This window comes from Struthio camelus, chromosome 27 (genome assembly GCF_040807025.1).
Source record: "Struthio camelus isolate bStrCam1 chromosome 27, bStrCam1.hap1, whole genome shotgun sequence".
NCBI lineage: Eukaryota > Metazoa > Chordata > Aves > Struthioniformes > Struthionidae > Struthio > Struthio camelus.
In genome coordinates, this window is record NC_090968.1 from 1,780,645 (window position 1) to 1,804,858 (window position 24,214).

Consider the following 24,214-nt stretch of genomic DNA (forward strand, 5'->3'; position numbering starts at 1 on the left):
GCTGCGGGCTGCGGAGAGATCCCTGCGGGGGCTGCCCAGTCATGTAGCGGGGATTGCTCTGCCACCACCCGCAGCTCCTTTAAAGTCAGAGTCAAAATTGCTTCAATTCCCCTGCTCCCCCGCCCCCAAAAGAAGAAGAAAAAACAATTATCCTGTCTCATTTTCAGTCGTTCAGGGTAACGGGCACAAGAGGTTGGTTACAATAATCCCCTCATATTGAGTGGTCCATCGCTGACTGCACACTTCGGCTGTGGCGATAGCAGAGGATGACTTGCTAAGATGTGACCTTTCCCTAAGCGAGAGTGCAGGGCAGTGCCTGCACCCTAAGCGATTCAGAAGTGACTAAATCACGAGCAACTTTGCTCTCGAGAGAGTGGCGGTTTCTCTTGTTGGCGAGAAAAACTCGCCAGCGCGTGATCCACGCGTTGGCTTCTCTTTTAAAAAAAAAAAAAGAAAAAAAAAAAAGAAAAAGAACCGTGAGCGAGTGATGACGGTACTTTAGCTGATGCACAAGTAATCTCTCAGCAGATATTCGATGAAGGAGCACCGCCTTGACTCTCGCCGCAGAGCTGGGAGACGTTGTCGAGAGGTTTCTCGTCAGAAAAGCAGCCCGTCTCTCTGCCGCGGCCAGTCAGGTGGTTCGAGGGAGCCCGTGGCAGGAAGGGGGACACTCGTGCAAGCGGGGGTTTTGAACCGGATCGGCGCATCTTTGCATGCGTCGTGGCTACGAGAGGTCTCGTGGCAAAAAACAAGCCTTAGAGCTGCAGGCTCACCCCTGGTGTCTCCTTGGAAGGACAGGCCTTGTTGAAGGATGCTCGGAGAGATATTCCTTGTAGGTTGAGGCTCTGCTGTTAAAAACTGGTGTGAGCGGTCTCCCTCTTCTTCCTCCCGGAGCCGGATGCTCAGATAACTCGGTAGAGGAACGTCAAGCCACCGTCAGGCGGTGCGGTGTGTGTGCCAAGCAGAGAGCTAGTGTTTCGTGCGTCCATGTAAGCTCCCCTGCCCTTCCCCGCACCCCTTCGCAGCGCATGCCGGGCCTGCCTGATACCAGGTCCTCTAGTTGTACGTAGAAAGCCCCCGCGACGTCCCGTTCTGCTTTGGATCTGCTGGCGGTGGTGAGAACGGTGTTTGGAAGGGCACATGTCGGAAAGCATCCGGCCTTGTGCGTGGCAGAGCCACGCGCTCGGGACCACGAGGCTTGTTTGGCAGCTGCTTAAACAGGAGGGAGCGAGAGCCCTAGGAAATCTTGGATCTAGCGCACTTTTGAGCTGAGCCAGGAAAGGAAATTACTAGTGAGGAGGGTGACATGCGTGTTGGCTTCTAGGCACAGTGCTGGTGACCATCAGGCTTGTAGTACATGAAATCTCAGAGCCCCTAGGATGGCTTCTCTTTGCCTCATTAGTGCTGTGGTTCGTGTCTGCTCCCGCTGCCGAGCTACCTTTGTGGATAGGTGGAGGAAATCCCAGGCTCACGTGCCCAGACGCTTGGGCCTGTGTCGGTGGTGTCTAGCTGCCCAGCATGGCGTCGATGCTGTGGCAGTGATGGGCCTGCAGCTTTGAGGCCTCAGAAGCACGTGTTAAAGGCGGGGGAGAGCCCGCTGTGATTTTCTGGCCTCACAGCAGCATAAGAGAGCAGCGATGGGGAGACAAACTCCCATTGCATCGGAGCGAGGCCACCAAAACAGGGCCAGAGCCGTCCTGCCTGGCGATGAGATGGCAAAGGGGGATGCGCCTGCGCTCCCGACACTGTGGAAGTGCTGCTTTATCGCCTTAACTCTCACAAACAGTAGCCGAGGAGGTTGCGCAGGCAAAGGCACGTGAGATGAAAGCAGCACGGGCGGCTCCGAGAGCTGGGACCTGGCAGCGAGCCATCTCCCATGCCCCAGTTCATCTATTGTCGGGGCAGGATAAGTGCAGAGTTGTGGCACAGAGTGCAAACAAGGCCGCTGGGCACCTGCCCGCGTGTCGTCGTACCGTGAAGTGGGAAAACAGTGGCGCTGGGGGCAAGGCAGCAGGCGGAAGAGTCGCATCCTCCTCCGAAAGCTAGAGGCAGAGAGAGACGCCAAGCCTGGGCGCCACAGGGCTGGGACTGGCTTCCGCAATATCTGCTGAGAGACCAAAACGTTCACCCCGAAGTACCTTGACGAAAGAAGAAAGTTTTATTCCTCTTATTTTTTTAATGAAAGAAAAAAATAAAGCAAACCATGCACTTTACGCGGCCCAGCGCGGGGCTGCCGGCGCCCGGAGGGGCCCCGTCCCCCTCTCCCCGGCGAGCGAGCGACCCACGGCAGCGGGGCCGATTCTCATTCCCTTCCTCTGGCGGCCGGCGGGGCGGCTTTGGGAGATGCCGGGGAGCGGCCGGCTGTTGCCGAAGGCAGGTCCTGGATTTACCACTAGCAAAGATGACGCCCGACGTGACGAACTCCTCATGCTAGCGAGCACTCCTTACCGTAGCAGATTTTTGCAAATGGAGTTTTACAGTCTATATTTAAAGAATTGTATGTTTGTAACAAATAAAAAGTATGCGGAAAAGTGAATGAAAAACCTACCCGGCCCCTGTCTCGCTTATTTGACTGTTGGGGGGGGGTGGTGCTCAGGGCAGAGCAGAGGGTGGGGGGGGCCAGGGGAGTGGGCAGAGCTGAGCTGGGGCGCTCCGTGACTCCCCAATCTCTCCTATGGGTCAGGCCACACTCTCTGTGGATCATGTGTGTCACCGTGTTGCTAAGGGACGGGTGGGCAGGCTCACAGCTGGCACTGGGGAGCACCCGTTGCCACCCATGCAGAGCCATGGGGCACTGTCCCCTGTCACCTCAGGTCCCCCCTTCTCCCATGGTGTGGGGAGGTAAGGGCTTGCTGGTCTTTGTGTGCGTGTGTGTGTCCCCAAGGAATTGGTACCCCCGTGTACATTCATGTGAGTACGGGATTGACATGGCACACGCGTGTGATCAGTGCGGTGCCCATGCAAGGAACAGCACCATGTTTGGGTGTTTGCACGTTCTTGTGCATGTGTATACACGTGTGTATGTCGCTGTGCACCTCCATGTGCAGGTTCCTGTGCCCGTGTGAGGTTTGCTCTGTGTGTTGCTGCTCACGCGCGTGTGTGTGTGTGTGTAGATCAGCCCAGCGTGCCTGTGCATGCGTAGCACATACGTAACACGTATGCGTGCACTCGGTGCTGCGTGTGCAAAAAGCTGTGCGCTCGGTGTGTGGTGTGCCCAGGCCGGGTGGGGACACGGCAGTCCCGTGCCGCCCCTGCGGGGCGAGGGAGGCCCCGGGCGGCCCGTGCCTACGCCAGGCCCGCGTGCTGTGACGCAGGCGCCGCAGCCTGCGCTGCATTTAGCTCTGCGGCTCCCTGCGGGCACGGGCTCATCTGAGGACACGGGCGGGAGCCGTGTGCGCATGAGCTGCCTCCCGCACGCGTGCGCGCGCACCAGGCTCAGCCCGCGCACCGCGGCCCCGCGGCTGCCGCCTTCCCCGAGGCGCTGCAGGCAGCCGGGCACCCGCACCCTCTCCTCAAGCACCCAGGACCTGGCCTGACCCCGTCCTCGCGAGCCCCGTGCGCCAGATCCCCTCGTCCTTTGGGCTCCGCTAGGAGCAGCCGGCGGCATCTCGCACGTCCCCGGATGCCGGGGAGGCAGTGCCCGCCGCCAGCTGCTCCGTCCCCTCCCCCTCAGAGCTGGGGCCGCCGTGGCGGGGAGCAGGTCCTGCGCTGAGCCCCGGGGACAGCTGTGGGGGCCCCGGGCACAGCAGGCGCCTGCAGCAATTGCTGCCCTTGGGGCAGGTGCAGACAAAAGGGGCCGTGGCTCCGGGGCGGGGGGGAACCAGGAGCAGCTGGGGGGGGGGGGGGGCTCGGTGCTACCAGTCTCTCGGCCACAGGTGGCGTGAGCCTGGCACTGCTGAGCTCCCCCCAGCGGCTGTGGGTGCCCGATTGCTCCCCTAAACCATTCCCAGGGTTAGCAGGGCACGAGGCAGGGTATGGACTGACCAGGTTCCCTACTGAGGTGGGAACCCAGGCATCTGGGCCAGCCATGCCGGGCACTGACAGGAGCAGGCACTGGGACAGCCCCTCACTGGGCCATCCCAGGCGCTGCCACAGCCTCTGCCTGGCACCGCGCAGCGACACTGCGCTGGGATGGTGACAGCAACCAGCAGAACGGCCGTGAGGGCCACACCGGGGCCAAAACCTCACAGCAGCTTGGCTATCGGCCGGACCCAGCCGCAGCCTCATCCCCAGCCAGCCCGCTGCTCCCTGGACTCAGGTTCATGCTGCTGCGGCCAAGGGAGGGCGAAGGTGGCTCGGTGGCTCGGCTCCAGCTGCATCCCTGTGGGACCTGTCCTCCTCCTCCTCCCCCAACCAGCCTGGCACTCCCTTACCTTCTCCAGCGTCTCTTCCCTCAGTGGCATCTATCCCGCATGTCCCTGTGCAAAGTCCCAAAGGGTAGAAATCTTGAGGGCAGTCCCAGCCATCAGGTAAATGCCAGCAGCAGGACAGCTACTTTTTGGGGGGGGGGGGGTGGCAGGGGAGGGGAGCTCAGACACCATTGCTGCCAAAGCCCTGTGGAACTGTGGAGCCCCGGCTGTTGTACAGCCAAAATGTGCCTGAAGTGACCAGTTTAAGCCTGACAACATACCTGGAAAAACATGGAAGGTGAGCTTTCCTCTGGGCCCCGCAGGCATCACCAAGCGGCATCCTGGAAGTGTCTCTCACCACAAGGCTGCTTTGAAGCCTCCTCTCTCCTGCAAACAAGAGGTAGGGTAAGGTGTTTTTCATTGATGGTTGTGTTCTCCTCTTCTTTTTCCCTTGGGAAACAAATATTTGGTTGTGGGCATCCCGCTTCAGAGACTCTTCCACGTGAGGGCCTTTGTCAAGCGCCCAAAGCAGTTCCATTTGTTTATCAACTCTTGCCCTCTAAAATTCAAGGTTTCCCTTATAAATAAGACCACTTTGACACTCTCGTCACTTAAACTGAATTTGGTTTGATGATCAAATCCTGGGGAATGGGCTCATTATGAGGAATCTGAGGTTATTTTCTATGAGCAGCTCATCTGCAATGCTATCAATCCTTATCAAACCCAAATTGCCAGTGACAGTTTGGACAAGAAATTTGTTGGCTACGACTTTCTGCAGTATTTGATCCCTGCCATTATTAGTGACCTTTGGGTTTGAACCTCAAGGTGAGAAGCTGCCTCTCGACATCACTCTGTGCTGGTAGCATTTTTTAAATATATTTCTGGAGGCCATTGAACTTTGGGGAGCCTTTTGGACTTGAACGCAAGCTAGTCAAGTCCATTTTACAATCTTCCCCCATGAAGGTTTTGACCTAGTGAAATTCTATTTTATCCCTGCTGTCCCCTCTCATTCCTTTCTCGTCTCTCACACCTCCACAATGTGCAGGGCAGTACCATTCTCTATTTTCATATTTCCTGAAAAACAGAAAATACTTGAGGGAAATGCACCCTGCCAAGCCACAAGGCCTTTTTGGCATCACCTGGCATGAATTCCTGCTCATGAGTTCGTTTTGGTGCTGCCAGTTCCATCATTCAAGGTGTCAGATGCCACCTCGAAGCAAGGAACCTGCATGCTCCGCACACCATGGGTGGCAATGCCCAGGCCAGAGCATATTGCCGCCGGATCACGTCTTTCTAGGTTGCTTCTCATCACTCGGGGTGCACCTTGAAGCCTTTCAAGCCACCGCGGGGGTCACAGCACGGATCATACTTGGAGCGAGTCTGACACGGCTGCTGCTACCTCACCCTGAGCAGGAAGGTGGGAAGGTCCGGCCTCTTCTTGAAAAAGGAGGTGGAAGGGAGAGATCAGGGTCTGCGACACCTGTGAGAGAAGGGACTTGGCAGCATGCGGAGAGGCCCTGAGAAGCAAAGGGGCAGCGCACAGCCAGGGAAGGCCGAGGCCCCACACAGGGCTGGGGGGGTCCTGTCAGCGGAGGGCAGCCGCACAGCCCCGGGAGACCCCGGGAGCAGCAATAACAGGAGCAACGTGCCAAGGACCCGCAAGGGACGGGTAAAGCCGGGAGACCCGGGGCTGGGGAACGGCAACGGCCCTGTCAGGCACCACCCACCGCGGAGCAGGGCCCAGCGCGGCGCCTCGGCCCGGCGGGGGACCGGCAGCCCCGCCCCTGGCGGCGGCGGGGATGGAGACGGGCAGCCGCCACCCCCCCCCCCCATCTCCGCTTCGCGCAAACAAACAAGCGGAGGGGGGCGGGGGAAGAAAATGGGCGGGAAAGCCTTCTCTCCTCGCATTGGCTTCCCTGGCTGTCAATCCTTGTAGCCCTGCCTCCCTCGGCAAGCTTTGCTCTTTCTATTGGTCAGCGGTCGCGTCACTCCGCTGCACCGCCCATCGGCGCAAGCGTGCTTGGGTGCGCCTCCCCCCCCCGTTCTCACCCCTGCGTGCCGTGTGCAAAGGAAAAAACAGCCGTTAAACGGGCCGCGGGGCGGGGCCAGCGAGGGGGCAAGAAGTGGTGCGGGGATTGGCCGGAGCGGGACGTTCAAACTAGTATGGGGCGCGCTGATTGGCTCGGGGCCGCCGCGGCAGGCCAGGCTCCCTCCTCGCGCTCGGGCGGGTTATTGTCTGGCGGCTCCTGAGGCGGCTCCAGCGCGGACTCGGGACCGGAGCTCAGGCGGCGGCACCATGGTGAGGAGCGGGAGCCGCGGCTGGGCTCGGCCCGGCTCCTCTTGGTGGGAGGGCTCCGGGCTGCCCGCGCGACGTCGGTACCGGAGCCGGCGGCAGCGCGGGAGGCCGCGGGCCGAGGCCAGGCACGGCGACGGGAGGCGCCCCGTGCCCGCGGGGCCGGAGCTCCGGGCCGCGGCGGGACTGCCCGCCGAGGCGCTTGGCCGCAGGCCCAGAAGTGACAGGGGCTCCCGGTGGGGGAAAGGGGCCCGGAGCCGCTTCCGCCGCTGTCAGCGGCGAACCGTGGCCGGCATCGGCGGCCGGAGGTGCCTCGCCACAGCCCCGGCGGGTCGGCGCCGCCGCCGCTCCAGTCGGCGTGGCACAGCGGGAGCGGCGGGGGCCTCGGCGGGAGCCAGGCGGCTCCTGTGCTGGGCTCTGTCACTGATGCGTGACCTTGGGCACGGCACCTCCGCTGCCCTCACCGAGGGGGCTCCGCCGAGAGCCTCCTTTCGGAAGAGGAGCCGCGGAAGTGCGCCGAAGCCTGCTTCACCCCCCCTTTCCCGCTCCGCACCCGCCCCTTCCTTCAGCGGGGGTGCCAGCGAGCTGCCGGGGTTGTGTAACAAAAACCTCTCGCCGACTTTATCGTGCCGCTTTGTGCGAGGCTCTCCCGAATATATTTGGAAAAGGATATGCGGCATTTCCCCAAAGGCTGGCCTTATCCATCAGCCTGGCAGGAGGCGAGCGGGAGAGCTTGTGGCTCGCTTGTGGGAGTAGCGCTGTCAAAGCTTTCAGGAGTGGCTACCGGTAACTTTCTCTATCCGGTCGGTTAAGGTTTTGGAGGGAAACTGTCTCTCTACGGTTATTTTTTGTGCTTGTGCATTTTTAAAGATAGTATAGTGAAGACCAGACAGTCAGGCACGTAAAGCACATCAAATGAGAAGTGAGTTCCCAGAAGAAAGTACGTCAAGTGGCCAAACAGTGTTCCTAAGGTAGTCCCTGCCCCCAAGGAATATTTGGTTTCCACGCCTTAATTTCTAGCTGACAGCTCCTCTTTGCGCTACTGCTGTGTTTTAGCTTCCAGCACAGCTCAGTGCTAGCTTTTCAAAAAAGCTGATTCTGTGGGAATGTGGAGGAGTGAGCAGAAGGGTGAGAAGAGAAGACCTGAGTTTTAATCTTCTCTGGTGGCTCTGTTTGTTTGGCCTGCCATCTAAAACTTGTGAAAACGACTACAGTTTCTGCTATTGTAAATACTTACTGCATGTTTGCTAACCTTGAAAGAGTGCTTTCAATTAATGTTTGTCCAGGGTGCTGCACATCTGTAGCTGGTTCACCCCAGCTCTGGAGAAGGGGTGCCTAGGAGCTCACACCTGGCTTGTATAGCTCTTTATTTTCTTACTAAAGTCAAAATGTATACAAGGCATACCATTTTCTGTCATGAGATCAGCATGCCTTTTTCTCCCTTCTGTGCATATTTGCAGGGAGCTAGCTGTGACCTAAAGTTTAGGCTCAGTTGCTCAGGGTATAAGGAGTTTCCAAAGTCTGAGATAAGGGCCCTGGCCGCTAAGGGTTAAAGTGGAAGCGCACTGCGAGATTATGCAATTGTGATCTTTCTGTGGCAAACTTGTGCTCAAGGATATCTTGTAACTTCTGGCAATAGATAACAAATTGCCTTTTTAAGTAGCTTTTTTGTTTCCAAAGGACTAAAGTTGATTACCTGCTGTGAAAGAGTAACATTTTAAATCCAATGTGGTTTAAATGTGGGAATGCATTCTAAGAACAGCTTACTGCAGCGTAAGCAAAGCTAGCTTCTGGGGCGATTCTGCTGAACGGGATATAGTATTTAATGTCAATGGATCAGGTTGTCATGGAAGCACTATAGTTAAATATTACAGGCTTCACCGATGGTATTGCAAAATGAAGCTGAGAATAGAAGCTAAAACTTCTACTTCTTAAAACAAAACAAAAAAAAGATTGTGGATGCATATCTCCTTTGGGAACCTCTTACAGTAAATGGGGAAAAAATATCCTGTTGACTTGGAATTAATGCAAGTCTTGCAGAAGACTGTGCAGGTAGGAGTTACTTAGGCGCCAAGACAGCACTTAGTGTTTGAGAAATGTTTCCTAGCAAGCAACTTCCCTGGACAGAAAGGAACAACACATTATGTTCCTGCTCAGCTGGGACACCAGCACTGCTCCGCAAATGTTTTGGAGCTGCTTTCAAAGCACCGTGCACAGTGCCTTGGGCCAAGAGATCTTTAAGTTGTTACAGTGAACTGCATTGAATGCTCAAGGACAAGGTTTTTCTAATTTAGAAAGGCTTCAGCTCCTCAGAAGAGGAAGATAATATTGATAGTCTTTAATTCCACTGCATAAACCAGTCTTCTGATAATAAATTGCTTTTTTAAGAGAGCTAGGCTGTGTTCCCAGGCTTTACTCCTGGGCTGGGATTATTAGAGCTGCTCTCTTGGCTACAGTCTTTCTATAAAACATCTCCTCTATAGAAAGGAAAGTGCCAGTATACAGAAATGTTGATCATCAATATGTTTTGGCTATAAAAGTGATTAACTAGGGCTAGAAGGCATACCTTCACCAGCACAGCTTCCTTTGGTAGGGAATTCTTAACAACTGCTCTTAGTCACGATAAGGGACTTGAACAAAAAATGGGCACGCCATAACATTCTTACTTGGGATTTCTTTGCTACTCTGGATGTCTGTTGGTCCTGTTCTCCAGGTTGCATTTAGAACTGGTAGCAATGGGAACTTTCAAGCTATTGGACTTTTTCCCCTCTTTTTAGTCAAATATAATATAAAGAGTAAGCAGGCAGGAAGCTGCCAGCTAGAAAACTTAATGGAAAAGTAGGGAAGTTCACAGTTGGCTAAAAAAAGCTCTCAGTGTGAAGCTCCACTGTTTTTTTCCAAAGCCATCTTGACAAGAAAGAGAAGCACATCCAGAATACCCCTTCCTGATTTTTGCACTGAATGCTGAAGTTCTGCTGGATGATGTTTTCTACTTGTAAAAGTAGTTGAAGTTCCTGCTCTGTATGATAAGAACAAATTCACTGCAGTGAAGGGAGTGCTGAGTCTGTGACTTAAGCGACACGCTTTCAAAAACATTTTTAACTACCTAGGTGCAAGCAATCTAATAGTCAGCCTCTTTTTAAAAAAAGAAAAAAGAAAAGAAAAAAAAAAAAAAGAACCAACTGCTTCTAAAGGAAGTCCTGTTTTGGCATCTGCTGCCCAAAAGACAAGTGTATTTACCAGATGCAAGCTTTCCCGCAGGGAGGAAAGCTGCCTTTTTAGAGGCTCGTGTTGCCACAACCATGTTTGTGTACTGAGGTGTGGTTGCTGACCTGCATGCACAGCAGTGCACCTGTACTGGCACAGCACAGAGTGCTGGCGTCTACAGTATTACTTCTTGCTGCAGGAAGAAGCCTTACTTCTTGGCCCAGCCCTCCCATTGAGGACCTCACCCAGCATTTCTCTGCTTGTATTACCATGCTTTTTCAAATCAAATGCTTTCCCATTGCAACTTTTTTTTTTCCAGTGTTTGAGTTTAAACTATACTGATGCTCCAGACTTGACCAAAGTACATTGTATCAATACCTAACTAGCCATGCACGGGCACAGAGATCTTGCATGTCCTATACGATGAGGCCTCCTGCGTGAAGCTAGTATCCTATTTTAAGGACCAGATTAATATGCTCAATTAGCGTTACCTTTGTCTCCTGGGGATGTCTGAATGCTGTGGTTTCTTTTAAAGGACCAGGAAGGGATGGTCTGATTAGAATGGATGACTGGTTTCGGTTTTCATCTCTGTCACAGTGAGCTTTAGTTCCATACTTATTAGAAGGGGATGGTGGTTATCCAAGGGTATTAGGATTGTGGGGTCGCAGCATAGTCTAAAAATGGGGATTACAAGTAACCAACATGTTTCAGGAGTCTGATTCTCTGGGTTTCCTTTGCAGTAGCTATATGGGAGACTCTGCTAATCACCAGTTGGGAGACTTAATTCTAGGACTTACAGCTGCCTCTGTTTCTACGCTGTTTCATAAATGGACTAGATTTCAGTTTGGTAACGATAGTTTAGTGCAGCCTGGGTAGATGTGCAGCTGTTAAATGTTATCCCCATCTTTGAGAGACTTCCCTTCATGTTTGGTGGAAAATGTTGTCCCATCTTTCTCTTCTTTTATCTCTCAGTAATCTTGGAGAAATAGCCTAACAGACTGAAGTGGAGGATGCTCAGAAGCCCCCTTGAAATACTAAATGCAGAAAAGGAGCATCTCCTGATCTTCGCTTCAGACTTTGGATATGGCTTGTCTGACCTGAGGTGGGAGAGTGCTGGCAGAAGTTTTAGGCCAAATGCAGTCCTTTTAGCTGGAGGGTACAGGCTTTCTAAACGCCCTGGGTTTGGATCAGGTGTCAGTTAGGACTGCTGGTGTAACGTTCTTGGTTAGACACTGCTTTCTTTAGCTATGAATGGACTTCAGTTTCTTTTAATATCACTTGAATCCACTAATTTCTGGGAACTGGCTGAGAGCGCCTCGTAAACCTGGGCTTCTGTTCAGTTCTTCCTCATTTCTCGATTACTTTAAAAGTTGTGCATTTCAGGACTTTGCAGGAAGTTTACTACAGACAAATAGTGGCAATTTTAACATGTATGTGTTAAAATCTTCAGAGATGAAGCGATGAATGCCCTAATTATTGCAGTTACTTCGGCCACCTGTTGTAACACTGCAACATGACTTTTGTTAAAACCATGATGTTAGGGGCTCTCTGATGTTTTGCTGCTCTGGTGCAGGAAGGGAATTGCCCTTGAAACCTGTAGTCCCAAATAGCAAATTCGTGTGTTCAGAAATAGCATCTTGAAATACTATCTGTGTCAATGTATGCCTTCAGCTGGAAGGGAGGAAATTAGTCTCAAATGAAGCTATTCTCACAGCTGCTTTTGCACACACCTGGTTCTCTGCGTTGTTTTTTTCCCCCTGTTTGGCATCTTCTGGAAAATAATGGAAATGACAGTAACAGGAACTGTGAAATTTCCAATTGCACGTTAAAGGAAACTACTCTTAAAGCAGCGAGACCGGAAAGGTGGACTTCTGCATGGACATGTCTAACTTGCTAATACGCTTGATACAATGTACTGAAAGTTACTATGGTGGAGAAACTACTGGCATGGAGCTCTTAACTTGTTTATTTACCTGTGCTCAGGAGCTACCAATGAAACCTGCTTGAAAAGAGGGGAAAAATAAAATAGATGCTGTGCAAAATGGAGTATGTTGATGTATTCTTTTGTGTGTGTGTGTGTCATATGTCTGTCCCAAGTTGTCTTGGGAATCCAAGTTCACTTTCCATGTCTAGCTCTGGTGTGTTTTATTGAAACGTATTTCTGCGCTGGTGTGAAACTGGTAAAGATGAGAGCTGTAGACTGGAAATGCTGTGCCCGGTTCTTAATTATGCGAGGTTACAGCTCTGTTTAGGGTTAAAGAGTACGGTGGCTTCTTCTGGCAAGCAAAAAACACTTTCCCGTTGAATAATTTAGTCCTGACAGCAGTTCCTGTCAGACGATGGTGTGAGAAGCAGCACAAGTTTATCAGGTTCTGTGAATAGGGGTAAGGATTAATGCTGACCCAAATAGCTACTGAAACTACAGCACTAAACTATTATTGAAAAATAAAACTGCTTAGGGAGACACTGAGGAGAGCAGGTCCAAATCAATTCAGGTAGACCCACAGAGTGTCGGGGACTGAACTCTGTGGAGACTGGGCCCAGCACTGTGTCAAACTCCATTGTGATCAGTCAAGCAACGGAAGGTGGTTTGCAAAAGGATTAGCTTCCTGGATGATGAGCACATCAATGCTCACGTTTCATTGCTTTTCTTCCCCGTTGTCAAGCTGCAGCAATATACGAGGTGTGGACCTCTTGAAATCAGAGGCTGCCTTTCAGAAAATAAGAGGTAGGCCGCACCATGTTATCAGACAAGAGAGCCTATCCCCTGCTCCAGCAACAGGCACCAATTTGTACTTTTGGCTGTACTGCGTAGCAGCCTGCAGTTTCCCTTCCATTTCTCTTCCAGTCTGCTGGCTTATCAGTGATCAAATGCAGCAGGTTTTGCACTGGGATGTAAGAAGTCAAAGGTTTGCTTCTGCGCTTCTGGGAGCTACTGGAGAACCGAGATGGTTTAGTCAGATCAATTAGTTTGTTAACTGTAAATGAGATCAGTTAATTGACAGATGTGCACCAGGGGAAACGAGGAGAACTGCTTATGGTGCTGCTAAATGGGTCAGCAAATCGCAGGTCAGTACAGCTGTTTATGGCTGCCTGGTCTGGGCAAAAGAAATGGCGTGGCTGTGTTCTCATGCCTGTGTAACTGTGAGCTGAATGACAGTGACTTCAGAGACCTCTGTGCCTGTGTGTAGGCACAGTCCTGTTGTTAGCGCTAGCCAGGTTGGACTTCAGCTTGTTGCTATATTAAATACACCCACGACAATAAAGCTCGAGTACAGTTTGGTGGCCACACCCGTACCCTCCCGTATCATAATACAAAGAACTCGTGTGTTCAGGTTGTTTTGCAGCAAAGCATATTTGAGAGTCTGAAAAGTTTCAAGGACCCGTAAGGCAATGCCATATACTGTAGTTTGACTCTTAATAAATCCTTCAAACCTTTTTGGGATAAACTTTCCAAACTGAGGCAGAAGAGAGCGCTTTTTACCTGTGGTTTGTAGCACAGCTGTGCAGCAGTTCTTATCGCCTACAGGCACATGTGAAGGCGGCTGTATTAATGCAAGTGTTTATCTTTTTCAGGCTGGTGGTAAAGCTGGAAAGGACAGTGGAAAGGCCAAGGCGAAGGCAGTTTCTCGCTCACAGAGAGCTGGACTGCAGGTAACGTGGTACAAAGTCGTTTGTCTGTGTTAACCTGTTCTCATGGTAGAATGTTAATTGCTTGAGTAAAACTTCCATTTCTGAGAGGCAGGTTGCTGTGAATTCTTTTGGTGAAAACTTCTGGTTTTGTTATAATGATAATGGAGACTGCTGAAGTTTTGTGATTCATTTTGTCTTTTATTGTTGCTTGGATCTTTTTCCAGTGCTACTGTAATTATGTGAAGGTAACGAAAACTGTACAGTTTACAGGGTAGGGGGGACAGGAGACTGATTCAATGACTACAGTGCTGTGTGCGGGTGCATTTTCTCCCAGCTGTTGCTTGTTGTTCAGGAAGGATTCATGTCTATGGCTGATGTCCCTTATATGCCTTAAAAGGCTTAATTTGGATATTCAGATTATTGTAAAATTCCACAATAAATCTATGTGGAAGATCTGCTGAGCTTTTCCAATGAGTTTCATGTCTCCCTAAGCTTTACTTAATGCTCATTCTTGTTAAACTCTGATTAAAGTTTATGGTACCTTTGATATTGGAACTTTGTGTTCTTGAGGGGAAGTCTGGAAGGGGTAAACTCTTTGGGTGTAAGCTACTTTGCTGGCCAAAAGCAACAGTGTAATCTTGCCTTTACTCACATAGATATGTTTATAGCAGGCTATAGCTTTTTACAGAGCACCAGCTCTGTACCTGATACTTGCCTGACCAGTATGTAAAGACTGTGACGCTTACACTAACCCTCTCCGCAGTGGTGTCTCTGAACCACTTAACGCGAGAAGTCAGTGCCTCACCGTTAACCTCAGTCTTGATTGAAACCAAGCTTGCATTTGAGTTATTGTGAGGGTTAGACCAGTATAATATGTTAGTAAGTGTTTACAGGGTCTACGTTTTGCACCAGATTCCAGGCATTAAACACTGGGCAAGAAGTCGCTGTTAACCTCAATTTTGGTTGCTTTTACTTCAGTTCCCAGTGGGCCGTATCCACAGACACTTGAAGACTCGCACTACGAGCCATGGGCGAGTGGGCGCTACTGCTGCAGTGTACAGTGCTGCAATTCTTGAGTATCTCACTGCTGAGGTAGGTCCTGGAGACAAATGTCAACGTTGTGTCACGCAGAGTGCAACAGGAGTTAGACTCTAGCATCATGGAGGTGGCCTGTATTTGTGCACTTCCCACTTGTCTTCCAAGATTAATGTTACTTGGTGTAAAATTGCACCAGTATTCAGAGCAAAGCTGCAAGCATAGGGAAGTGCCATTAGCTACTACCCTGGCTTTAAATCACAAAGAAGTGCCTTGTATTCCCAGATGCTCTAGATGGCTGCCTAAACACAGCAGAGAAAAGTTGAACGTGAGTCTTGGAGCTGTTGGTGTCCACTACACTACTGATGATTTTCAAATAGAAAGTGACTTCATATTCTGTTGGCCTTAAAGACATAGAGCCGTTTCCCCAGCATATGGTCCTTGTGATGCTACTTTGCCCACTGGTGCTTTTTTTTTTCTCTTTTTTTCCCCTCCCTCCTTTCTTTCTCTTTCAGCTGATTGAGCTGGGTAGAATCCAGATCAATGTTTTGTGAAGTTGATTTAACTATTGGAAGATCTGGTTGGATTAAAAAAAAAAAAACAAAAAAAAAACAAAAAAAAAACCAAAAAAAAACTTCAAGGGAAGAGTTCTCGAATATACATCCCATGTGCAGAAATGATGCTGATTGAAAAAATTGAGTCTGGTTTCCTACTCTTGTGCGTGGTGGCAGGATGCTGTGTGCCTGGTAAACTCATTTTCAAACAACTCTTCCTGTCTTCACATTTGATACTTATTGACATTTTCAAAGCAAGATACTTAGAGTATACCAGGCTGCCTGGAACAGACTTTGAAACAGTGAGGTCTGGTTATGCTTATTCATGATTTCTGCGTTCCGGTTGGCTATATTTAGTTTGCTTTGAGGCTTGAAGACTTACAGAGTATCTTCCTAATTACTTGCCAGGTACTGGAGTTGGCAGGCAATGCTTCAAAGGATCTCAAAGTAAAGCGTATCACTCCCCGTCACTTGCAACTTGCTATTCGTGGTGATGAAGAGTTGGACTCCCTTATTAAAGCTACCATTGCTGGTGGAGGTATGTATAGTCCAGCTGCTTGATTCGACGGCTAGTTCACAGCTGAGGTTCTGCTGGACTCTGGAGAGAGGCAATAAGTTAACTTCACTGTGGCAGACAGCCTAGTTAGTGAGAGCAATTGTTTTGTTTGTGCCAGGCTGGAATCTGCCATAGCGCGTTGTGCCAACGAGCTGCTAAAAACACAGACCTCACAACGGTTACGGTACCTGGCAGCTTCATGGGAAGCAAGACTGGGCGGGCTGTGGGTTTCCTTTACTGGTTCTGCTCATGGTACAGGCTCTTGTATTTTCTGTTCACGCTTTCCCAGGTAGAAACTGTGTGCACATGTGTGTATGTTTGTTTGCCATAACGAGGATATCTGGCCCAGTGTGCGCACAGTGAACGTAGCTGGGATATCTGAAATCTCAGAATGAGATCCTCATATTGCATCCCGAATGATTCCCAAGGGAACTGACTGTGCTGAAGAGCCCTGTCTTACCCTTCAAATTGCATCTTATGTAGCATGCTCACTCTTCCCTTGAGAATGGGCCTAAATATACAAACCTGAAGTCCTGCCTAAAATGCCCATTGCACCTCTTAGTGAAGGGTAAATTGCCTCTCCCTTCAGGATAATCAAATTTATGACAGAACAGCGTAGTCTAGGGAGAGAGGCAGACACCTAAAATCCCTTGGAGGGCTCCACACTGAACGCATCGTGATGTACGCGGCAGTCTTGAGTGGGATGGCTTGCGTTTGTCACTGCACCCTTGCCTTTTTACTTTCCTTAAGTGGAGGTTTTACTGAAATTAGTGAAATACAGGAACATAACTGAGCAACAGTGATAAATACCGGACACTTTAATTACACTTGTCTTGTTCTGCACTCTTGCCTTGGTGTAAGCTGTCAGCTTGCTTCTTCAGTGGGCCTGATTGAAGTGACAAGGAGTGATTCACTGAGTGGGAGGAAATCAGCTTGAGTTGAAGTTATGTGTGTTGGTGCCGGATTATAGGATATCGGGAGACTTCAAATAGGAGGAAAGAATTTCTTAGGGCTCTTCCGAAAGTGTGGCAGGCTGTTGAACTTCCTGGCTGTTAATATATGCAGTTAATGCACCTCTGAGTTTGTGCTTGGCTTGATGGAAATCCTCTTGTGCTAACACATTGTTCTCTCTGCAGGTGTAATCCCTCACATCCATAAGTCTCTGATTGGAAAGAAGGGACAGCAAAAAACTGCATAGAGAGGAGTTTTAACCAACCCTCTTTCTCCCTGTCATTGTACTGTAACTGGGACAGAAGAAATATGGGGATATGTGGAATTTTTTAAGAAATAGTAAAATGGAAGAGCATAGACAATTGACTGTAGACATGAGAAAACATTTGTATGTTCTTTAGATTCAAAGTTTGACAAAAAGTACCTTTGTCATGTGGCAGCAATTTGTGTGTTGATTGGCTAGGTTTCTCCCATGTGTTTTATACAAAAATGGAACTGATAAAACCATTTTTTACAAAACTTGTGCTTGAGGTGTGATAATGAACTGGTAGGGGGCTTGCAGGCAAAAGCTCACCCATGGAGTGTACCTTGGTTTCATACGGGCTCTGTGGCACAGCCTGGGCAGCCAGAAATTACCGGGTTGTTGTAGATGCAAGTTATTTTAACAGGATGTAGTACTGCAGGCTTGGTTGCCTCATCTAAGGAAACGGGCTGTTATACTTGACATCAGTGGTAGTTTTGTGGGAGACAAGCTGCTGTCATGCAGACAAAACCGAGGAACTCTCCATCCTTGCCCAGGGATGGTTCTTGCCTTGACCTAAAGCTTTGTGGCAGAGCAGCAGCATCCTGGGCCGCTTTTCAGCGTGCAGACAAGGAAAGACAGACACTTGATTCCTGGTGGGGCTGTTCCTGTAGCAACCTCCCCTTCCAAATTCAGCTGGCCCAAGTTCAGTAGAGATTTTAGCACTGGGCTCACTTACAGAGAGCTGCCTGCATCTCCCCCTCAGAAGTGCCTGTTTGCTGGCACCTTTCCGGGGGTATAAGCATAACACAGCCTTCCTCTCACGTTGCTCCTCCGCTCTGTCTGCACCTCCACCTGCGTGAGTGCAGCAGCCTGAGGCTTTCTCCTCCCAAGGCCTGCGCAGAGATAAGGCGCACTCTCCCTCCCACTGCCTGGGCTAGGCCACCTCTCCCATGTCCTCTTGCAAAAAGCACAGTTGCCACTGCCAGTAACAGCAGCAGGGAGAGGGTTGCAGCCTTCCTGAGTGGGGGCTTGGGGTGCACCAGCCCCTTTTCCCTTAAGCCAGCAGGACTCAGCTGGGCCTGGCACCTTTGGGAAGAACCAGCCCCCCCCCCCCCCCCCCCCAAAAGATGGCAAGTGCTGCGCTCTGAGGCCTGAGTGTCCTTCGGAGGTGCATTCAGCAGAGCTGAAGAATAAGCACTATTTCCTGACCTGCTGTGGGCAGGTGGAGCACGTACCTCCACCTGCAAACATCATCCTTCCCTTAAAAGTGCTTCTACTGCCTGGAAGGGGCTGGGAGGAATAACAGGGTCCTTCACAGCCACAGTGGAAACAGTTAAAGCATGTTTGCTTTAATGCCAGGTGTCTTTGCTGCTTAACATCAGCAAACACAGACTGATGCAGCCCTGGGCCCTGGCCATGCCCAAGCGAAGCACTGCTGACCAGCAGGAGGGCTGCAGCTGGAGCAGAAGGGGCTCCAGGCTGAGCCAAAGGACCAGTGCGGTGGCACTGTGGGAAGAGTAAGGCCTATGGGACCTTCCTCCTGGGTGAGCTAGGAGAGGGTAAGGGGATGGATTTATTCTGGCACTGTGATGGGGCTTAATGCAGTGCTAAGGGCTGGGGGGGGTATCGGGGGGGGGTGGGGGTGCAACAGGATTGATCATGCCACCCCATAGACCATGCTCTGCCTGGGGAGCATGAGACCCTTGTTGAATGGACAGGGCTGTTCCTGCGCCAACAAGAAACAGCTCGGGCAGCAGGATGCTGCCTTGTGCCCACCTGAAGGATCAGGGCAGCCACATGCAAAACAGGCTGTGTTTATTCAGGGGGGGCATCAGGCGTTTCTCTCAGCTGGGGGCACATAGTCCAGCCCCAGGAGCTGGAAAATCTCCTCCTCCGAGGTGGCCGGCAGGAACATCTCCTGGAGAGGCAGGTAAGCAATGCCAGGGTGGCACAGGTGCCAGCATGGGACCCCCTCCCACCCTCCCAGCTGGCAGCCCCAAGGGAAAAGGGGTGCCTGCACCCAGCTCTCACCTGCTGGGGGTCATAGAGGCCATGGCTGCTGAGCGCCAGGCCCCGCTGGCAGCTGGCGAAGCGGCGGAGCTCGCGCTCGAAGTGCTGCGGAGAAGAGGCGGCACACGGCCCTCAGGACAGGGCAGGCACGGCCGCCCCGTGTGCCGAGGGGGTGCCCCTCGCTCGCGCAACCCACCCGTGAGCCCGTCCAGCCGAGCAGGGCAAAGGCGAACTGGCTGCATGGCACCACCACCAGGTCCACGCGCACGGCCCGCCAGGCACCGGGGGCCACGCCAGGCAGTGCCCAACGCACGATGGCGAAACAGCGTTCGAACTGGTCCATGGTGCTGCTGCTCGGCTCCAGCCTGAAGGTGTTGGGCTGGCTCTGCTGGTATAGGAGGAGCCCCTAAAGCGGGGAGGGGGGGGCAGCATCAGCTGTGCCCGTGGGGGACCCGGGCGTCCAGGGCCTCCCTCAGCCCTGCTGCCCACCTGCTGCTCCAGCCTGGTGACGAGGGGCCCCAGCAGCACCTGCTCTCTGCCCTCCTCAGGGTGGCTCAGGAGCAGATCCACGTCATGCCCCGTCGGCTTCCCCCTGCAGGCACCCACAGGGTGGGTGGGTGCCAGGCTCCGCCGTGCTGACCTGGCACCCTCCTGGCACTGATTTCCACCCCCCTGTCCCCAGCACCCGGTTACCGCCGGAAGCCGCCAACCAGCGTCACGGTGGCGTCAAGCAGGACGCGCTCGGCCTCAACCCGCACCAGGTCCCTGATGGCCTCCGCCTCGGCCAGCGCCACCGGCGTGGCCAGGTCCTCCCAGTGCTGCAGCCCTGCGAGGGGGACAGGGTAGCGTTGGCACCTGTGGGGGCACCGAGCACCCCAGGGTGCCCCCACACTGCTGTCGCCTCACCTGCCTGCTGCTGCCGGCTGAGCCGGGGGCCGGCAGCCCGCAGGTCCGCCAGCGTCTGCAGTCCGTCCTGGTACCAGCGCGCGGCCGTCTGCGTGCCCACCCCGAAGATACCTGTGAAGAGCTGGGCGACGAGGTGGTACGGGTTCTGCCAAGAGGTGCCCAGCACCCACCCGCTCTCTGCGGCACCCCTGATGTCCCATCCCCGATGCTACCTGCATGGTCCGGTACCGCTCTGACTGGCGCACAGCCTCCACCTCCGCCGAGCTCCCGTCCTCCAGCACCTCCTGCCAGCACAGGCCATCAGCAGCTGCCCCCAGTGCTGGGGCAGGATTTGGCCTCACTCAGCACCCCATGGGGTGCTGCCCGCAGGATCCCGACCCCCTCTAGCCATGCCCGGTGCCCCCTGGTACCTGGATGACCCTGCGGCAGTGCTCCCCGACACCAGGCAGCGCTGCCAGGTCCCGGAGGCTGCCGAGGCGCCGGGGCAGAGCCTTGAGCACGGAGGCCGCCCGGGTGAAGGCCAGGCTGCGCCTCTCGTCGCCGCCGAACGCCGCGTCCCGCGCCAGCGTCTCCAGGGCCTCCTGCGCGGGCAGAGCCTCGTCACCACCCCGAGGTGCCCCCTCGGCACCCGGGAGGGACCCAGGTGTCCGGGGAAGGACAGGCAAAACGCACCGTCAGCGTGGCGTTGTGGTGGGCGAGCGGGGTCCGGCGCTGGCACCCGTAGGCTGGCACTGTGGGACTGGGCTCTTCGCTCGGTGTCACCTGGGGAGGATGAGAGGGGACACGTTGCTACCCTGCTGGGCACCCACCACCCGCTGCCTCGATGTCCCCTCTCACCCAGTTACTGCCCCCCACCCCGGCACCATTTTGGCACCCTCAGTGGTTGTGCCCCCCCCCCCCCCCCCGCCCCGGGTCCCCGCTTACCGGTAGCCGGTGCCGCGGCTCGATGTCCAGTGGCCGCCCGGCGTCGAGGCTCTCCAGGAGCCAGCTGAGGTCGAGCAGGGCCGGGCCGGTACCGGGCCCGCTGCCCCGGGCGCTGCCCCGCCGCCGGGCCAGCCAGGCCAGCGCCTCGCCCGCCGAGCACTGCTCCGCCACCACGTGCGTCACCGCCGCGCTACCGGGACCGAGGCCGCCATCAGCGCCGCTAACCCCGGCGCCAGCTCCGGGCCTCCGGTGCCGTGTCCTCCCCCGCCCCGCTCCTACCTGCTGGGGCCGTGCAGGGAGAAGCCGGCGGCCCGCGCCCGCCCAGCCAGCAGCGCCCACCGGCGGGCGCCGAGCCCCCGCTCCACCAGGCACAGCACCACGCCGGGAAAGCGGCCCGGTCCCGGTCCCACCGCCTCCGCCAGGGGCACCGGAGCCGCCACCCGCTGGCGCCGCTTCACCGGCACCAGCGCCATGGCCGCGGCCGTGCGGGGATGGGGGAGCGAACCCCGCCCGATATGCAAATCTTTCCCCGCCCCTTATGCAAATTTACCCCGAACCGCCAATCCCCGCCCGCCGAGCGGCGCGGCCCCGCCCCTCCAGGGGCAACTCGAGCGGCGGGAGGGGCGGGGTGTGCTGGCGCGGGCTCCGCCCTCCTGCCCGCCCGCACGTGGTCGGCGCGGTCCGGCGGGCCCGGCCCGGTAGCGGCGGGCGGGGGCACCAGGGGGGCTCCGGAGGGGCCGTGCCCGGGCCCGACCCCCCCGCCCCGCCCCGGTCCGGTACCGGGACACGGAGCTTCACGGGGGTGGGGGCATCCCGGTGTCCCGGGGCCCTGCCAGTCCTGCTCGTGGGGCCGTGTGGGGAGGGTGCTGGTCGCGCAATGGGGGGCCTGGGGCTGGGACCGGGGGCTGGGTGCTGGCTGTGGGGCTGGGAGCCCTGAGGTGGGTGCTGTCCAGGGGGCTGGGAGCTATGGGGTGGATGCTGATCACTGGGCTGCAGTGAATGGGGTGGGTGCTAGCCTAGGAGTGGGTGCTGGCTGTGGGGCTGGAGGCTATGGGATGGGTGCTGGCTTTGGGACAGCTACTGTGATTAGGGTCCTGGATGTGGGGCTGGGACCGCTGGGTGGGTGCTGGCTGTGGAGTTGGGAGCCAAGGGGTGGGTGCTGGCTGCAGGACTGGCAGCTACAGGGTAGGTGCTCTCCATGGGGCTGGGGACCATGGGATGGGTGCTGGTGGTAGGGTTGGGACCATGCAGTGGGTGCTGGCCACGGGATCAGGGATAACAACGATTGGGGCACCTGCTTAGGGTCCCTGTGCCCCAGACCCCCCACTGCCTCCCCAGCAGCCCCACGGCCTGCCTGTGCCTGCCCCACACAGCCCTCGGCACGTGGGTCCTGGGTGTCTTCTCAGCCCTGGGTGCATGGGTGACCTTCAACCACACCATATGGGTCCTGGGTGCCACTTCCCCCAGCCACGTGGGTCCTGGCAAGCCCAGGCGGATGGGTCCTTTGTGCCTGTCCACCCTGGGGCACATGGGTCCTGGGTGCTGTCTGGCTGGAGTGTAGGGCTCCCGGGTGCCAATTCTGCCAGGTACATGGGTCCTGGGTGCTCATGGGACCTGGGCACAGGGGTTCTGGGTGCCCCATTGGCCCTGGGTAAATGGGTTCCCAGTGCCTGTTGGTCCTGGGTGCGTGGGTCCTGGGTGCTGATTCCTGCAGATATATGGGTCCTGGGTGCCTGTGAGACCTGGGCTTGGGGGTCCTAGGTGTCCCACTGGCTCTGGGTGCATGGGTCCTGGGGCCCTGCCTGCCACAGGTGCTAGATCCCTAGCCATGTGGGTCCCCGGTGCCTGTCAGCTCTGGGGACCCATGGGACCCAGGTCTGTGGGTCCTAGATGCTGTTGCCCCCAGGCATGCGGCTCCTGGGTGCCTGTGGGACCTGAGTCTATGGGTCCAGGGTGCTGTTGCCCCCTGGCATGGGGATCCCCAGTGCTTGTGGGTCCTGGCTTTATGGGTCCTGGGTGCTGTTGCCCCCCAGGCACAGGCTCCTGGGTGCCTGTGGTACCTGGGTCTGTGGGTCCAGGGTGCCTGTGGGACCTGAGCACAGCAGGGGTCCTGAGTGCTGTTGTCCCCCTTGCATGGGGGTCCTGGGTGCCCATGGGACCTGGGTCTGTGGGTCCTGTCTGCCCCGGGTGCCGATTGGATTAAGCTGGGCCCAAGCACTGCTTTCAGGCATCCCTCCGTGCCTCAGTTTCCCCCAAGCCCGAGCACTGCCAGGCGCCCACCTCACCCCCCCCCAAAACCCAAAACTGCCCATGCTGAGCAGGCAGATATTCCTTACACGGGGCACGGGGGGAGCAGCAAAAAAGGGGATTTTTTTTTGCTCTGCCTAGCCCAAAAATTGGGCCGGGGCACGGGAGATACCAGCGGCGGAGGCTGGGGTCCCAGGAGCCCGCGGCAGGCCGGACACCCGGCCTCGCTGCCGGGAGAAAAGCTCGGGCTGCTCCTCGGCAGGAGCTGGTGGCGTGGGGCAGGTGGCAGTAGCGGGCCCAGGCTGCCCCAGCCCTCGGGGCGGGGGGAGGAGGAGGAGGAGGAGGAGGAGGAGGAAGAAGAGGAGGAGGGGGAGGTGGGAAGGCTCCAGCACTGGCAAGACCAGAGGCCGGTTGCATCAGGCAGGTGCCAAAGCGCCGGCTGACCCGGTCCCCGACCTGCCTCCCGCTCCCCATCCGGCGAGGCCCCGGGGACGTTTTCCTCCGCCACCGCGTCCCCCCCACGGCTTTGTGCACGTCCCCTCGGCCGGGCTGGGGACACACAGCCCCGCGATGGGGGGGCTGGTGACGCACGCGGCCGGGAGGGCTGCCATCCCCTGCTGCCGGCAGGACGCGTGCGGCCGGCACCCGCTTTGACGGGATCCAGAGCCCCGGCCTAATGCGATTTGGCCGCCTGCGGCGGGCCGTCGCCATGGAAGGGGCCCCGTTCCCCCGCTGGCGCCCAGCGCCCGGCCAGATAATCCTCTTAGCGGCGGCGTCCCTGCAGGTGGCTGGACGTCACCCCCGGCCTGCGCGCCGAGCGGCTGAGTCACCCCGCTGGGCGCCCCGCAGAAGGCCCGCGGCCCTGGCCGGCAGCGGGAGGTGCTGGCCCGCTCCCTCAGGAGGCCGTAGCCCACTTTTCGGGCACGTAGCCCGCCTTTCCCGGCTCTTTCCCGCAGCCGCGATGCCTTCGCCCTCTGCTCCCCATGGCTGAGGTGTGGCGGCCATTTGCAACATGGCGGCGGGGAGCCGTTGGCGCGAGGCGTGAGGTGCTGGGTGGGATGGATGGAGCCGTGGAGCGGGTGGGGGGGGGCAAGGGCGAGCGGTAAGGCCGGACTGTGGCGGCCGGGCCGGGCCTGGCCGGGCCGGGACAGCGTGTGGCGGGTGGCGGCGAGGCTGACGGACTACACAATGGAGCGGCCGCACAGCCCCCAAGATGGCGGCGGCGGCGGCGGTGCGCGCCGTCCTCGCCGCCCGCGGGAGCCGCACTGCGCCTGCGCAGCGCGCGCCCGCCTTGCCCCCCGGGAG

The 24,214-nt window shown here is 55.7% G+C and overlaps 2 protein-coding genes and 1 long non-coding RNA gene across 4 annotated transcripts; 1 reads left to right on the top strand and 2 right to left on the bottom strand.

Moving 5' to 3' along the window:
- Positions 1 to 2,136: 2,136 nt before the first annotated feature.
- LOC138062506 (uncharacterized) lies at positions 2,137 to 6,202 on the bottom strand. Of its 2 annotated transcripts, XR_011136506.1 has the most exons (5): positions 6,077 to 6,202; positions 5,754 to 5,829; positions 4,631 to 4,736; positions 4,374 to 4,418; positions 2,137 to 2,481 (listed from the first exon to the last, which is right to left on the bottom strand). It is a non-coding gene; the product is annotated as an uncharacterized lncRNA (long non-coding RNA). The 2 variants fall into 2 exon arrangements; XR_011136505.1 differs by lacking the exon at positions 6,077 to 6,202 and having other exon boundaries at positions 5,754 to 6,035.
- A 148-nt stretch (positions 6,203 to 6,350) lies between these two features.
- On the top strand, positions 6,351 to 17,101 carry H2AZ2 (H2A.Z variant histone 2). Its single transcript, XM_068921022.1, has 5 exons — positions 6,351 to 6,648; positions 13,426 to 13,503; positions 14,461 to 14,574; positions 15,480 to 15,609; positions 16,764 to 17,101. Exons 1-5 carry the CDS (start codon positions 6,646 to 6,648, stop codon positions 16,823 to 16,825), a joined length of 387 nt encoding a protein of 128 aa, XP_068777123.1. The 5' UTR covers positions 6,351 to 6,645; the 3' UTR covers positions 16,826 to 17,101.
- Positions 17,102 to 18,543: 1,442 nt separating this feature from the next.
- On the bottom strand, positions 18,544 to 21,149 carry POLM (DNA polymerase mu). Its single transcript, XM_068920654.1, has 11 exons — positions 20,942 to 21,149; positions 20,663 to 20,852; positions 20,411 to 20,500; positions 20,149 to 20,319; positions 19,951 to 20,022; positions 19,739 to 19,859; positions 19,526 to 19,658; positions 19,322 to 19,424; positions 19,029 to 19,238; positions 18,854 to 18,937; positions 18,544 to 18,740 (listed from the first exon to the last, which is right to left on the bottom strand). The coding sequence occupies exons 1-11, from the start codon at positions 21,133 to 21,135 to the stop codon at positions 18,654 to 18,656; spliced, it is 1,455 nt and encodes a 484-aa protein (XP_068776755.1). The 5' UTR covers positions 21,136 to 21,149; the 3' UTR covers positions 18,544 to 18,653.
- Between the last annotated feature and the right edge of the window lie 3,065 nt (positions 21,150 to 24,214).